The sequence below is a fragment of the Pristis pectinata genome, chromosome 34, assembly GCF_009764475.1.
Source record: "Pristis pectinata isolate sPriPec2 chromosome 34, sPriPec2.1.pri, whole genome shotgun sequence".
In the NCBI taxonomy this organism is placed as follows: domain Eukaryota; kingdom Metazoa; phylum Chordata; class Chondrichthyes; order Rhinopristiformes; family Pristidae; genus Pristis; species Pristis pectinata.
In genome coordinates, this window is record NC_067438.1 from 11,931,852 (window position 1) to 11,947,945 (window position 16,094).

Consider the following 16,094-nt stretch of genomic DNA (forward strand, 5'->3'; position numbering starts at 1 on the left):
AGAGGGAGAGAGATGAGAGGCAGATGGAGCGAGGTGAGGGGAGGGGAGAGGAGGGTGAAGGGTGGAGACAGCTGCCGGAGGGAGATAGGCAGGAACACAAGGGGCTACCAGTGCTTGACTCTGATAAGTAAAGCGGTTAGCATAACGCTATTACAGCGCCAGTGATCCAGGTCCAATTCCGGCCGCTGCCTATAAGGAGTTTGCATGTTCTCCCCATGTCTGCGTGGGTTTCCTCCGGGTGCTCTGGTTTCCTCCCACATTCTAAAGACGTACGGGTTAGGAAGCTGCGGGCATGCTATGTTGGTGCCGGAAGCGTGGCGACACTTGCAGGCTGCCCCCAAGAACACTCCACGCAAAATATGTATTTCACTGTGTGTTTTGATGTACATGTGACTAATAAAGAGAAAGATATCTTAAAGGAGATGACAAAGGGAACCATTAGGGGAGAGGTGCATGGCAGTGAAACCAGAACCAGATGGGGGAGGAGAGGTGACCTGTGTGTGCAGTGGGTTCATGGAACCTGGAGAGCGAGGAGGATGGAAATGGGGACTACTCAGCATGTGGACTACTTTGTTGCATTATTTTCACTTAAAATTTAAAAAGCAAACAACAACTTTAAAGTGGGCACAGTTCTGTTCACCTTATTTAAGGAAGGATATACTGGTGGTGGAAGCAGTTCAGCAGAGAGTCACTTGTCCAGTTCCTGGGGTGGGAAGGTTGTGAGAGGCTTAGACACAACCAGGTATAAGAAGTTCAACTTGTACTGTTTGGTATTTAGAGGGATGAGGGGTGATCCTGACGGGGGTTTTGACAGGGTAGATGTTGAGATGTTTCCACTAGCGGGAGAACCTCAAAAGATGAGACACAGTTACAAGGTCAGGGGATGGTCATTTAAGACTGAGGTTGGAGCAAGTTCTTCTTGCAGCAACAAATGTTGAAAGATTGGAGAATTGCTGGTGATCCCTGCACTTATTGCTGATGATGAACAGGGAGTTACATATAGTCACGTATAGAACAACAGATTTCCTCTCTTGAAGAACACTGGCGAACGAGATGGGTTTTTATAACTATCTGGTAGCTTCATGGTTACTGTTACTAAGACAAATCTTAATTTTGGATGTATTTAATTGCTTGCATTTTAGTTCTGAGGGAAGGATGTGACCTCATCTCTGTAGGCCAAGGGGTCCAGCGGTCTATCTGTGAGCACGGTCACATCACCATTGCTCTCCTGGTCACTGAGTCCTGCTGAGACCGGGAGAGGGGTCAGAGGCAGGGCAGATACCAGAGCACGTGCTTCAGTTGGAGACCGAATCAACGTACCAGGTACTGCCGGAATTACGACTCCATCCGGCGTACGAACCATCCGGCTTCTTAAATTCCAGAATCCGCTTGTATCCTGTGAAAGGAACACCGGGTCTGAGGAACGTGCTCCCAAACAGTGACATCAAATCCTGCACAACTGGGTTGGTCAACGGCATCAAAGTTACATCCATAAAACTAACGGTGAGAGTTTTAGTTCATTGTCTCATGGATGTAAGTACTGGAGGAGCAAAATCTGGACAAGAGGCAGCTCCCTCCCTCCTTCCCTCCCCCTCACACACACTCCCCCTCCCTCCCCCCTCTCCCACTCTCCCCCTCCTCCCATCTTCCTCCCCTCCCCTCCCTCCCCTTGCACCCTCTCCCCTCCCCTCCCCATCCTCCCCCCTCCCACTTCCTCTGTTCCCTCCGCCTCCCTCCCCCTCTTTTCCTCCCCCACTCCCCTCCCCTCCCTCCCTTCTCCTGTCCTCCTCCCTCTCCCATCCTCCCCTCCCCGCCCTTCCTTCCCCTCCTCCCTCTCTTTCTCCTCTCCCACCCTCCCCCTCTCTTCTGCCCATCACTCCCTGCCATTGCCTCCTTCCCCTACGGTTTCCCTCCTCCGCCTTCCCCTTGCCTCCTTAGCTTCCTCTCCGCATAACCTCTCCCCTCTCACTACCATTCCCTCCCCTCCCCCTGCCTCCCCCTCACTACTCCTCCTCCCTCCCTTCCTCTGCCTCGCTCCTCAGCCTCTCCCTCCCACTGTCTGCCCCCCCGACCCCTGCCAACCCACTCTGTCCCCATTTTCCCCTTCTCCAACACGCCCCTCCTTCCCTCGGCCTCCCCTCCTTGTGGAAATCTTAGTGGCGCAGCGGGTAGAGCCGCTGCCTCACAGCCCCAGAGACCCGGGTTCGATCCCGACCTCCGGCGCTGTGTGCGGTTTGCACGTTCTCCTTGTGACCGCGTGGGTTCCCCCCCCCCCCGGGTGCTCCGGTTCCCTCCCACAAGACCTGCAGGTCAGTGGGTTAATTGTCCGCTATAAATTGCCCCCAGTGTGTGGGTTAGGGGTGGAATCTGGGGGCGAGTTGATGGGAATGTGGGGAGAGTAAAATGGGATTAGAGTAAATGGGTGGTTACTGGTCGGCATGGACTCGATGGACCGAAGGCCCTGTTTCCCTGCTGGATGACTCTCCAATTGTCACTTTTTAAAGATGTCTTGTCACCTTGGTTCCTGATAGAAGTTAATAACATTCTGAGATCCAAAGATAGAGCAGAGAGAGTCTTTTTCACAGGTATGTCTAATACAGGAGGACGAGCATTTAAGGTGACGGGGGGAAAATTTAAAGGAGATGTGCGGGGCAAGTTTGTTTCCACAGAGGGTGGTGGGTGCCCTGGAAGGGGCTGCCAGGGGTGGTAGAGAAGGAAGATACGATAAGAGGCTTTTAGACAGACTCATGGATATGCAGGGAATCGAGGGATATGGATCACGTGCAGGCAGAACAGATTTAGTTTAACTCAGCATTGTGTCCGGCACAGACACTGTGGGCCGAAGGGCCTGTTCCCACGCTGTACTGCTCTGTGCTCTGCACGTAACAGCAGTGTGTGTCGAGGAGAGTAGCACCCCGTGGCCACCTGAGTCGACGTGTCGCAGAGCTTCGTCCTTCCGCTCGGCTTTCAGGGGGAGCCACTGCTCGCTCTTGTCCAGGTAGTTGAGAGCGAACACAGCGGGCGCCATGCGGCTTGTTGTTTGCTCGGCGCAGCCCGTTGGCAATTGGATGAGCTGGTCAATTGCCTTTGGATCCAAGGAGCTGTCCACCATTTCCCCCAGCACTTCGCCTGAAAGAAAAGTCCTCAGTGAACAGGGTCTCCCGTAAATCTTTTTAACTTGCACTAATGTGTTTTGCAGTTTTTATATCTCTAACATACGTATAATTTACGCCCTGCGTGCTGTCGGACCGTGATGCTGCTGCAAGCAAGTTTTTTGTTGTACCTGTACCTCACCGTACATGACAATAGATAAGATATCTTTATTAGTCACATGTACATCGAAACACACAGTGAGTGTTCTGGGGGCAGCCCACAAGTGTCGCCACGCTTCCGGCGCCAACATAGCATGCCCACAACTTCCTAACCCGTACGTCTTTGGAATGTGGGAGGAAACCGGAGCACCCGGAGGAAACCCACGCAGACACGGGGAGAACGTACAAACTCCTTACAGACAGCAGCCAGAATTGAATCTGGGTCGCTGGCGCTGTAATAGCGTTATGCTGACTGCTACACTACCGTGCCTACATAAAACTTTTTTTTTAAATTTTAGATTTTATTTACAGCATGGTAACAGGCGCTTCCGGCCCAAAGAGTCCGCGCCGCCCATTTTAAACCCAAATTAACCTACCCGTACGTCTTTGCAATGTGGGAGGAAACCGGAGCACCCGGAGGAAACCCACGCAGACACGGGGAGAACGTACAAACCCCTTACAGACAGCAACGGGTTTCGAACCCTGATCGCTGGCGCTGTAATAGCGTCGCGCTAACCGCTACGCTACCGTGCTGCCCTAACCTCGACTTGAGTACGGAGAAGCACTAGGAAATGCCATCTTCTCGCAGCTACCATCGGGCAGGAGGTACAGAAGCCTGAAGTCCCACACCACCAGGTTCAGGAACAGCTACTTCCCTTCAACCATTCAGTTCTTGAACCAACCTCTACAACCCTAATCACTACCTCAGTACAGCAACACTATGACCACTTTGCACTTCAACGGTCTTTGTTATTTCGTTCTAATTGTGTTCTTTCTTGTATGATTTTGGATAATTTATGTTTAATTAATGTTTCTCTTGTGAAGGTTGTGTCTCTGATGCTGTGTGTCTGTGATGCTGCTGCAAGTAAGTTTTTCATTGCACCTGTGCACTTGACAATAAACTCGACTTTGACTTTGAACAATGATCAAGGACAGACACTGGAAAAGATTGTGATGGGTTTGAATAGAATAAATGAGCTATATGGAGAAATACAGGAAACAGGCCCTTCGGCCCATCGAGTCTGCACTGATCATGAACCCATTTACACCAATCCCACATAAATCCCATTTTTTAAATTCTCCTCGCGTTCCCCCATCAACTCCCCCCCAGATTCTACCCCTCACCCTCACACCCGGGGGCAATTTACAGCAGCTAATTAACCCACCGACCCGCACGTCTCTGGGATGTGAGAGAAAACCAGAGCACCCGGGGGATGGTTGACAGTCAGCATGGACTCAATGGGCTGAAGGGCCTGTTCCCTTGCTGTATGAGACTCTAATACCTCACACATTAGTGTCCTCCACCAGGACACCTCCTCTTCAAAATTCCTCACGGGAGACACACACCTTCCTGTCCCAAAGCTCCTTTGGATCAAAGTCCTTTAACCCAACATTTTGAGGAACAATGTTCCTCACTGGCAATTAAAGAAGGCAGCTCACCACCACTTTCCCAGGGGCAATAAATATGAACCTTGCCAACTATCATCCACCCCCGTCTTCCACCAATCATAGACCTCCTCCTTCCATCCTGCCTCTCCTTTCTCAACAACTCAGAACTTGCCAGGAAGCAGACGCAGAGTTTCTGATGGAATTTCAGAACTCAGCTCGAGGTCCAATAGAATAGTTCTGATCGTTGACCAGAAACATTGACTCTGTTTCTCTCTCCATAGATGCTGCCTGACCTGCAGAGTATTCCTCACATTCTCGATGTTTATCTCAGGTTTCCGGCATCTGCAGATTTTGCTTTTCATCCAATAGGTTGTCCACAGCCAGAGATGGTGTGAAGTCATTATTTGGTTGGGGGAGCTGCCCAGTGCTCAGCTAGGGTGACACCACAACAGTGTGTGATGATCGAATCCTAGAGGTATCTAGGTACAGTGATGGAGCACTATTAATCTGTTTCTGTCTCCAGACCTGCTGGGTATTTCTGGCATTTTCTGCTTTTATTTCCAAAATATTATGGTATGTTTCTCAAAAATATATAAATTGTATACCAGCAGTTAAGCATAGAGATGTGGAAAGGATCTTTCTTGAAGGTAGGAGGGGGTGGGGGTTTACTGATTCAAAATAAGGCGTCCCCCATTTAAGACAGAGGAGAGGTGAAATTTTTACTCAGAGGGTCTTTGGAACTCTCTTCCTTCAAGGGCGATGGAAGCAGAGTCTTTGAGTACTTTTAAGGCAGCGATACAGGAAAACGATAATCTGGCACAGTGATGATTTCGGTGGTGGTGGACGGGGAGATTTTCGGGTCTGTTGGATGCTATTCCCGATTAATACACTGACCTAATTCATCTTTGTAGATGTTACACTGTATTATAAAATATTTTCCAGTGGACCCGATAAGTTTAAAGGGAGCACGGGAACAGTGGCCCCGGTGAGTCGAGATCGAGTTCAGGAACCGGGTCCCAGTGAGTTTACCGGGAGTGTGGGAACGGGGGTTTCAGTGAGTTTATAGGGAGTGTGGGAACGGGGGCTCCAATGAGTTTAAAGGGGGCAGGAAACTGGGCCCCAGTGAGTTTAAATGAAACATGGTAATTGGGGTCCCAGTAGTCTAAAGGGAGCGGGAAACGGGAGCCCTGTCGAATTGAAAGGGAAGGCAGCGAACATTACCTGGTGAGCCAGATGCCGAAGTAAATAGATTTCCCGAAGGTCGGACAGCGGTTTGTCAGAGGTTTACTTCAGAAACAAGGCGGCGGTGAAAGTTACCGATGATAGTTGGGAATGTGGAGTTGGGGTCACCATGATCTTATTGAATGATGGGGCAGACTGGATGGGCCGAGTGGCCTACTCCTGCTCCCCTCTGTTCATGTGTCAGGAAGGAAAGTTATTGATAATCAGTGGAGAATGCCACACATTGTTACTGTGCCCACCTTTTGTCAGTGGCTGTACTTACCTCTGGCTCGAATGTAAAGGTAGGAGTCAGTGTCCGGGACCATGTTGGTTGGTAATTCTTCAAAAATCTGATAGGAGCTCCTCACTGATTAAAAAAAATACACAGACAGATGAAAACACAATCCGTAAAGGAATTAACTCGATAGAAGTCTGGAATTTGCGGGAGAAGGAACGACCTCAGTGATGGTGCGCCTGAGATGATCAGAGTGCCATCGAGCCCACTAATGTCCTTCCAGGAAGGACGCCTACTTCCTGGGCAGGTGTGACCACAGACCCTCTAATGTGGTTCATTCTTGACTACCTCCTGAGTTCAGGGACAATTAAGGATGGGCAATAAATGCAAGTAAAGAAAGATCAGTGATGTTAGATGAGAAGGAAATATGGGCCAGGAAGCATGGCTGAGATCATTCCACTGGTCAAGGTAATGCCCAGGAACACCATGTGCTGGGAAATGGGATCTGTGCAGATGAGTAATTGAAGGTTGGCATAGACGTGGTGGGCCGAAGGGCCTCTGCCTGTGCTGTTTGACCCCATTCCATTTAGCGTCCTAGCTCAGAGACCAGGCCTTGTTTGGGTTCAGAGCTCCCTTCCTGTAGGATCTGAAGCCACAACCTTGTGACTACAGGTGAGACGTTGCTCACTGACCTCAAATGACAAGCCCTGGGCATTAACTTTCTCTCAATTCTTCATCAGCTGGGAAGATACATTTTTGGTCGGCTATGATGGAAGATGGGCTTCTAAGTGCAGTCTAATCTTACCTTTGGGATTAACAAAGATACTTTTCTCTTCAGTCTTCATGACACCTTCTCCCTGGATGAGCAAATGAGGAACCACATGAATAAACAGCAAACTGACCGACACTACATGACATTATGTTCATTGGCATCACTGATGTAGGAACCTTGATGGACACAACCTGAGCTGGATCTCAGACCATTTAATCTCTGCTAATCAGCAATGCCTTCCAGTCAGAACACAGACCAGTACAGCACAGGAACAGGCCATTCAGCCCACCATGTCTGTGCCGACCAAGATGCCAATCCAAACGAATCCCATCTTCTTGCACATGATCCATATCCGTCCACAACCTGCCTGTTCACTTGTCGGTCTAAATGCCTCATGTACATTGCTATCGTATCTGCTTCTACCATTTACGGCGGCAGCGAGTTCCAGACACCTCCCACTCTCTGTGTAAAAGACTTGCCTTGTAAATCTCCTTTAAACTTTCCCCCTCTCACTTTAAAGCTATGGCCTCTATTATTTGACATTTCCACCCTGGGAGTAAGACCCTGACTGTCTACCCTGTTTACGCCTCTTACAATTTTATAATCATCTATCAGGTCGCCCCTCAGCCTCCGACACTCCAGAAAAACAATCCAAATTTGTCCAACTTCTCCTCATAGCTAACGCTGTCTAATCCAGGCAACCTCTTGGTGAACCTCTTCTGTACCCTCTCGAAAATCTCCACAGCTTTCCTGTAATGGGGTGATCAGAACTACATACAATACTCCATATGTGGCCCAACAAAGTTTTATACAGCTGCAACAGGACTTCCCGACCTTTATACTCAATGCCCGGACCGATGAAGGCAAGCATGCCGCACGCCTTCTTTACTACTCTGTCTACTTGTGTGGCCACTTTCAGGGAGCAATTGACTTGCACCCTGGTAATACTTCACTAATCCCATTGTCACTTTGAAGTCTTTCCATGTCTCCACTATCTTCTCATCTTTGTAAGGGAAACAGTTAATTGCACCAGGGATGTAACACACCATCCTGGAGTCTCATTTGCAGCCACAGAAACACCTATCCGACCCCAGTAGATTCCCCAAACACCATTGCTCCCCTTCTGTTCAGTAAAGGCCTCCATGATGCCAGAAACTGGGGGTATTTCTGCTCTTTTCCTCTGGGAGGGGATCAGCCCCCCCCCCCAACCCTCAGTGGGCCACCAGTTTGAGAGGGGAAGGCAGCCAGAGAGAAGGTGTCAAGTATCCCATCAGCTTTGGGAGGACACTCTGACTGGAACAAGATGGAGGGAACTACAGACCAAAGGGCACAGTGAAGGGAGGTCATGTGGTCAACAGCTGGTCAGCAAACGGGAGAAAATGAAGTTGTGCCCACGCAGAGCTGACCTCGGGCACAGAACAAGTAAGGAAGAAAGGTGGTTGTCAGGATTTACAGAGGGATCTCGATCAGCTGGGTAAATGGTCCAAGGAATGGTCAATGGAGTTTAATTTGGATGTGCGAGGTGTTGCATTTTGGGAAGACAAATGAGGGTAGGACTTTCACAGTGAACAGTAGGGCCCTGGGGAGTGTTGTGGAACGGAGGGACCCAGGAGTACAAGTACATGGTTCCCTGAAAGTGGTGTCACAGGTGGACAGGGTGGTGAAGAAGGCTTTTGGCTCTCTGGCCTTCATCTGTCAGGGCACTGAGTATAGAAGTTGGGAGGTTATGTTACAGTTGTCATACAGAGGTTGCATTTGCAATATTGTGTTCAGTTTTGGTCACCCTGTGACAGGAAAGATGCCATTAAGCTGGAAAGAGGGCAGAGGAGGTTTACGAGGATGTTGCCAGGACACGAGGGACTGAGTTATGGAGAGAGGTTGAGCTGGTTGGAACTTTTCTCATTGGAGCGTAGGAGAATGAGGGCTGAGGACTGCAGATGCTGGAATCTAGATGAAAACCACGATGATGCTGGAGGAACTCAGCAGGCCAGGCAGCATCTGTGGAGAAAAGCAGGCGGTCAACGTTTCAGGTTGGGACCCTTCTTCAGGACTCAGGACTCAGGGTCAGGTCCCGAAGAAGTGTCCTGACTCAAAACGTTGACAGAATGAGGGGTGATCTTAAAGAGGTGTATAAAATCATGAGGGGCATAGATAGGGTGAACGTGCTCTGTTCTTTTCCCAGGGTTGGGGAATCAAGAACTAGAGGGCACAGGTTTAAGGTGAGAGGGGAGAGGTTTAACAGGAACCTGAGGGGCAACTTTTTCACCCAGAGACTGGTCAGTACATAGAACGAGGAAGTGTTTGAGGCAGGCACATTAACAACATTTAAAAGATACTTGGATAGTTACATGGATCGGAAAGGTTCAGAGGGATGTGGGCCAAATGCGAGCAAATAGGACGAGTTTAGAGGAATGTTGGTCAGCATGGAAAAGTTGGGCTGAAGGGCCTATTTCTGTGCTGTATGACTCTACGACTCTAAAAATGTTTTGGGAACTGCCATCCCGTGAGAGGAACATCTGGACGAATTGCAAAAGCACGACGGACACACTTGTAATTCAGGAAGCAGATGGTGGGGGTAATTGTGGAATGGCACCGGCAGGAATTTGAGGGGTGAACAGAAACACACACTGGTGTGAATAAGGGAGCGGATACGGGACTAACGGCCCTTCAGGATCGTTCGGGAGGATGCTGTCAGAAGAGAAACAGATGTGTCCTGTTTACCCAGTCCTTGAATAAATGGCAATCTGAGTGATTGACTTCAGCACCGTGAGGGTCCAGGACAGGGGTAAGAACACAGAAAGGCTGAAGAAGATTGGAAGGAAAATCGTACAAAAGAAGGACCATCTGGAACAGCGGAAGCGACAACCCAGGGAGGACATCGCGGGAAGGAGGGCCCTGAGGTCCGAAATCAGAGAAGCCTCCAACCCTGGCGGAGTGAACCTGGCCAGTTCACTTCACACAGCTCGTACTTGAGTCCAAGCCATGAGTCTGAGTGTAAGGATTGATAAGCTGGAACAGTAACCCAATAGTGATTGGAAGTCAGTGGTACACATGCACGCTTAAGTAACTCGAGTGTTAATAACGATTAGGTTGTACTGAACCTTGGTCTGGAGCCTTATGTTCGACACGTCAGTCGAGGTAACAGGGTCAGCAGGAATGACTCCTGCACTACCTGCCCGCCCTGACCGCCCTTCCTGGTGGTCACCCAATCCCTCTCCTGCGCCCGTGGTGTGACCAACCTACCCCCTGCACCCTGGGCACTCCAGAGCAATTGCAACCTCAGCTCCAGCTGCTCTGTGTGGTCTGACAGCAGCTGATGGGTCAGTGGGAGAACGTACAACAGCAGGCAAACTTGCGGCGTGAATGTTGCCAGAAGTGAACAAACAAGAAAAAAATCCAGGTGGTGGGCCGTGGACGGAAACAGTGCATTCTGCAGAAAAACTGACAGCTGAAGGAAAGTCAAGGTTGAGGTTACTGTCATGTGCACAGGTCCATGTGTGCACGGGTGCGATGACAGACTGACTTGCAGCACATCGCAGGCACAGAGCAATATGTACGCCAGATGGTATCTACTCACCAGCACTTTGAGGATTTTCGTGACAGCGTCATTTATGAACAGGTCGTTGTTGTAGGCAATGATGGTGATTGGGATGTTGCCGATAGCCAGGGGGACAACGGAGAAATAAATGGGATAGCCGGAGTTCGCTTTGACGGTCACCTTCCTTACGTTCTTGTCACCCGTGGCGGGGCTACAAAGAACATCGACGGGTTTCATGTACACTTTCAGCTGGAAGGGAACGGGGACAGTTAGTTCAGTGATCGCTACGGTTCCTCAGTCCAGGAGCAGGAAACTAACAAGTTCTCGGGAAGTTCGAGCTGAGAATTCCAAAGAAATGGCAGTGGATCCCAAGGAGGAAAAGCACTGAATTCTCAGCAGTGTCACAGCATCCAAAGCACTTTCTGTAAACTTCTGGGAACCTTCGCTACCTCAGAGGCTGCAGACACCCTCTCAGCCACGGCAAGGTGGTGCAGTGGGTAAAACAGTTGCCTCAGAGCTCCATAGACCCAGGTTCGATCCTGACCTCGGGTGTTGTCTGCGTGCAGCTTGCACGTTCTCCCTGGTTTCCTCCCACATCCCAAAGGTATGTCGATCGGCTCCTCCATCACTCCTAGTGGCAGGGAAATCGGGACGGGAAGTGGTTGGGCGTGTGAGAGAGGACAGGTTACAGGGAAGGGGACTGATGGGATTGGTCAGCTAGAAGCCAGTGTAGACCCAATGGGCTGAATGGCCTCCTTCTGTGTCATTGTTAGTTTGTAATGTGTGGTTAGGACTGGATGGATAAAAGAGAGCTCTGTGGTGTCGGGTAGAGGGGAGAGAGGTAAGGTTGAAGGGGCATCAATGACTCAGGGATCAGCTCCAACATCCCCTGGACGTTTTCAGAGTTCTCAGGTCAGTCAACGAGAAGATGCCGGGGCTTCTGTTGAGATGCATCAGCTGGCTGTTGATTTCCACGTGGATCAATGCTGGAACAACACCATTTACGTTAACGATTCATGTAACCACTTACTTTCGTATCACTGGCAAACTCGGAAACCTTACATTTCATTCCGTGAAACAGGTCATTAATATAAATAGTAAACAATTCGGGGTGAAGAACTGACCCCTGGGGTCCTCCACAGGTTACACCCCTCAGCCTGGAGATGACCCATTTAATCTAACTCCTTGTTTTCCAAGTGACAGCCAGTTTTCAATCCATCCTGACACATTTCCCCCAGCACCTTCAGCTCTTAATTTCTGCACCAGCCTCTGATGTGGCAACTTGTCAAATGCCTTTTGGAAATCTAAATACATTACATCTACCGGTTCCCCCGTCACATCCTCAAAGGTCAGGATTGAACCTGGATCTCTGTCTGTGTGGAGCTTGCACATTCTCCCTGTGACTGCTTGGCTCCCCCCCCCCCCCCAGTGCTTCGGTTTCCTCCGACATCCCAAAGACGTGCGAGTCGGTGGGTTTATTAGCTCTAAGTTGCCCCCAGTGTGTAGGTGAGCGGTAGAATCTGGATCCACTATCTGCTCCTCTGTGCACCCCGCATTACTTCAATGAATCATTGGTTTCTGATTCACTCCACTTGTTGTGGTGGCAGTTACGATCGCTGCTCCCCCTCTGCATCAACTTCAAATCTTCATTTTGTTTCACAAGGAAGACAGGTGACATTTCCCCCCCATCTCACCAACCATCTGATCGCCACATCTACACTAATGATGAAGGACCGAGGGTGTTCGCCTTACCTCAAGTGGAGTGTCGAGATAATTGTACAATATCGCTCTCACTTCCAATTGTTCGTTTCTTTTCACAGAGTACGGCAGCCGTAAAGATATGAACACCTTCCGGAAAACTTTCAATGGCTTAGGTTCCGCGACACAGAAACCTTTTATGTAAAAGGAATAAACATGGGCATACATGAATATCAAAAATGTGAAGGGTTATTAAATGGTAGACAATAAGAAAATGTTCCAGTAGTGTTTGCTTAGTTCTTATAAAAGCCAACACTAGTGCCTCAGAAGTAATCTTGGCCAGAACATTAAATATTTCTATATTGGTCAGCACAGTGGCACAGTGGTAGAGCTGCTGCCTCACAGCTTCAGAGACCCAGGTTCGATCCTGACCTCCGGGTGTGTGGAGTTTGCACGTTCTCCCTGTGACCTGGTGGGTTTCCCCCGGGCGCTCCGGTTTCCTCCCACTTCCCAACGACGTGCGGGTCGGTGGGTCAATCGGCCGCTGTAAGTTGTCCCCAGTGTGTGGGGGAGCGGCGGAATCTACAGGGAGTTGATGGGAATGTGGGGAAAATAAAATGGGATTGGTGTAGGTTTGCTGTAAATGGGTGCTTGATGGTCAGTAGGGACTCGGTGGGCCGAAGGGCCTGTCTCTGGGCTGTGGGATTTGACAACTCTTCTATTATCCACAACAATAACTACATAATAGTTATTCATCGGCACTTCTCCACATTGAACACACGTAAATAAAACTCCGATAATCTGGCACCCTCGGGCCCTTGGAGGTGGATGGTTGGATTTACTGGACTATTAGATGTTCCTCCGAATAACAGCCCAGCATTTTCATTTCACTCTTATTACACGTTGCACACTTTAGTAAAATAAATTTTCCAGTGAACCCAGTGAGTTTAAAGGGAGTGAGGAACATACAAGATCTCCGGACCCCGAATGCAAGCCCACCCACATCCCTGACCCCCGGTGTTCTGGACCCCAACCTCAGCTCTGACCGTATACCCCACCCTCAGTCCCAATCCCAGTTCCCATTGCACATCCTGTTTGCATTCGCGATCCCCAGCTCATGCTCTGGAGCAATGGGTGAGCAGGATGCCGGACTATCAGGAGATCCAACCAACTGGATGCCAGATTATCAGAGTTTTACTGTATTTAGCTGCTGTTACAATGTTGAGTTGAAGTGGACAGACTCCTCCACTGAACATGTGCAAAGTAATTTAATGCATCAATCATTTCAGAACGTTGGACCAAAAGATTTTCACCTTTATTCTCAAACAGGCCAACGGCTTGAATTTCCCAGGTGGTTATGGAATCGGGAATGTCAATTCTCACCCTAGTGACACAGGAGAACATACATAAGCATTGAGAACCTGGAATGATACACACAGGATGGCAAAAGGGCTTTGTAAATGGGCATTTTAAAACATTGCAGCTGTTGGAAATCGGAAATAAAATCAGAAACTGCTGCAAACACTCAGGAGGTCAGGCAGCATCTGTGGAGAGAGAAGCAGCATTAATGATTCAGGTTGAAGACCCTTTGTCAGGACTTGGAAAAAGAGAAAAGAAAGTTGTGGAGAAGTTGGAGTGGGATGGATAGGACAAAGGGTATATTTCTGATAAGGTGAGGGCAGGACTGCTGTGGGGATAAGTTGTAGTTGGCCAATGGGTTAGGGTTAATGGGGACAGATAGAAGGAGAGAACATGAACAAAGGCCATCAATTGAGGGCAAACACAGGGTGAGAACACAAACAAAGGAACATAAAACCTGTGAAATGCAGAGCTGTGGTAATGAGAGGAAAAATCTCAGCCAACGTCACAGAAGGATGACTTGCAGCAGGACTGGCCAGTTCTGACACAGAGAAAGTGAGTTACCTGAAGTTCAGGTAGAGTCTGGGAGGTGCCCAGACAGAAGGTGAGAGGTGAGATGTTGCTCCTCAAGTTTGCTTTAGGCCTCAATATCACAGCGCAGGAGGTCAGAGTGGGGAATTAAAATGGAGATTGTCACTGTCGTTTGAAACCTTTGCCTGCTCAGCATTTGTTGGATGCATCACTGCACACTGCCCTTTGCTGGGTTGAATGCTGACTGGGTTGATGAGCTAGTTATGCTGGTTGAGTTCACCTCGGTTCAGTAGGTAGCGCGCTCATCTCTAAGCCGGAAGGTCGCAGCTTCCTTTTGCTTCAGCACAAAACTTAAGGCCACTGCCCCGGAACAGTACAGAGGGAGGTGCGTTCTCCCAGGTGAGACATTAAACTAAGGTCACATCGACCCCTTATGTGGACATTGCCCACTCCCCACCCCCCCTACCCCCCCCCCCCACCACCACCAGAGGAGGGGGCTCTCTGCACACCCCACACGTAACTGTCCCTCCACCAACATCACCTGCTTACAAAACTCAGGAGCAGAAGAAGGCCACTCGGGCCCTCTAAACGCTTCCGCCATTTCAGAAGGGCATTGGTGATCTGATTGTCACTGCATTGCTGTCTACTACCCCCCAACCTCTCACTTCCCCTCGTCCCCCAGGAATATATTGACCTCGGCTCAGTCATGATTGCATGAGTGTTTAGGAAATATTGAAAGGTAAGTCTCTTATAAAGAAACATCATTAGATATAACCCACTCTGGGAGCCCTGCTAGGGCCAGCATTTATTGCCTGTCCCTAGTTGCCCTTGAGGAGGTAGGGAGGGGCAGGGAGGAGGGCAGGTGAGCAGCCTTCTTGAACCCCTGCAGTGCCTCCGGTGAAGGAGCTCCCACAGCACTGTCGGGGGGAAGATCCTGTGCTGGCTGGGAGCCGCAGACTTTGAGAAGAATCACTCTGTGAACTGAGGTAAGCTGAACCGGGCCACTGGCTTGAGGCGGCTGGGACTGGTTGGAACTGGCCCGACCGGGAGAAACGAGGCAAGTGACACGAGGCACAAGTCCTTCTTTGGTGAAAGAGCAGTGAGGTACCACTGCCCCTAGCCCTGGGCCAGATCCAATGGGCAGTGGTCCCAGGCGAGCCAGATAAGCCAGAGCCAACCAAATCGAAACAAAACATTGGAACTGATAAGAAAAGCGAATAAGAAGCAAAAACTCCGGAGACCAACCATTGCGGAAGTGGGTGACCCAACGTGAGATATGTAGAGATTACGTCGGGGTCAAGGGGGACACCTGGCCAGTGTGAACTCCCGTTCCAGCACCTCTACTTCCTCAGGAGGCTAAAGAAATTCATTATGTTCCAGTTAACCCTCACCAATTTTTATCGATGAACCTCAGAAAGCATCCTATCTGGATGCATCAGAGCTTGGTATGGCAACTGCTCTGCCCAAGACTGCAGGACACTGCAGAGAGTTGTGGACACTGCCCAACACATCACCGAAACCAGCCTCCCCTCCATGGACTCTGTCTACACTTCTCACTGCCTCAGGAAAGCAGCCAACATAATCAAGACCCCATCCACCACAGATATTCTCTCTTCTCCCCCCTCCCATTAGCCAGAGGATACAAAAGCCTGAAAGCACATACCACCGGGCTCAAGGACAGCTTCTATCCCGCTGTTATAAGACTATTGAATGGTCCCCTAGCACAATAAGATGGACTCTTGACCTCACAATCTACATCATTATGGCCCTTGCACCTTACTGTCTGCCTGCACTGCACTTTCTCTGTTACACATACATTCTGCATTCTGTTATCATTTTCCCTTTTATTACCTCAATGCACCTTTGTTATGAAATGATCAGTATGGATGGCATGCAAAACAAAGTTTTTCACTGTAGCTCGGTACACGTGACAATAATAATAAATCAAATCATAACCCAAAACCACGGACACTTGGTCTTGTATGAACTGCTGCTTGTCGTTAACCAAACTGTGTGAATTGCATGTCTGTTTTTAACTGA

The 16,094-nt window shown here is 49.5% G+C and overlaps 1 protein-coding gene across 1 annotated transcript in view; it reads right to left on the reverse strand.

Annotated features, from left to right (window-relative positions):
• The window catches only part of LOC127585877 (complement C4-B-like), an 86,969-nt gene that overhangs the window by 31,988 nt on the left and 38,887 nt on the right, over positions 1-16,094 (reverse strand). The window contains exons 19-25 of the mRNA XM_052043588.1: positions 13,478-13,548; positions 12,219-12,358; positions 10,506-10,715; positions 6,962-7,013; positions 6,205-6,288; positions 2,926-3,129; positions 1,321-1,396 (exon numbers count right to left, since the gene is read on the reverse strand). Coding sequence (XP_051899548.1) covers positions 1,321-1,396; positions 2,926-3,129; positions 6,205-6,288; positions 6,962-7,013; positions 10,506-10,715; positions 12,219-12,358; positions 13,478-13,548 — 837 coding nt within the window. The remainder of the gene's footprint in view (positions 1-1,320; positions 1,397-2,925; positions 3,130-6,204; positions 6,289-6,961; positions 7,014-10,505; positions 10,716-12,218; positions 12,359-13,477; positions 13,549-16,094) is intronic.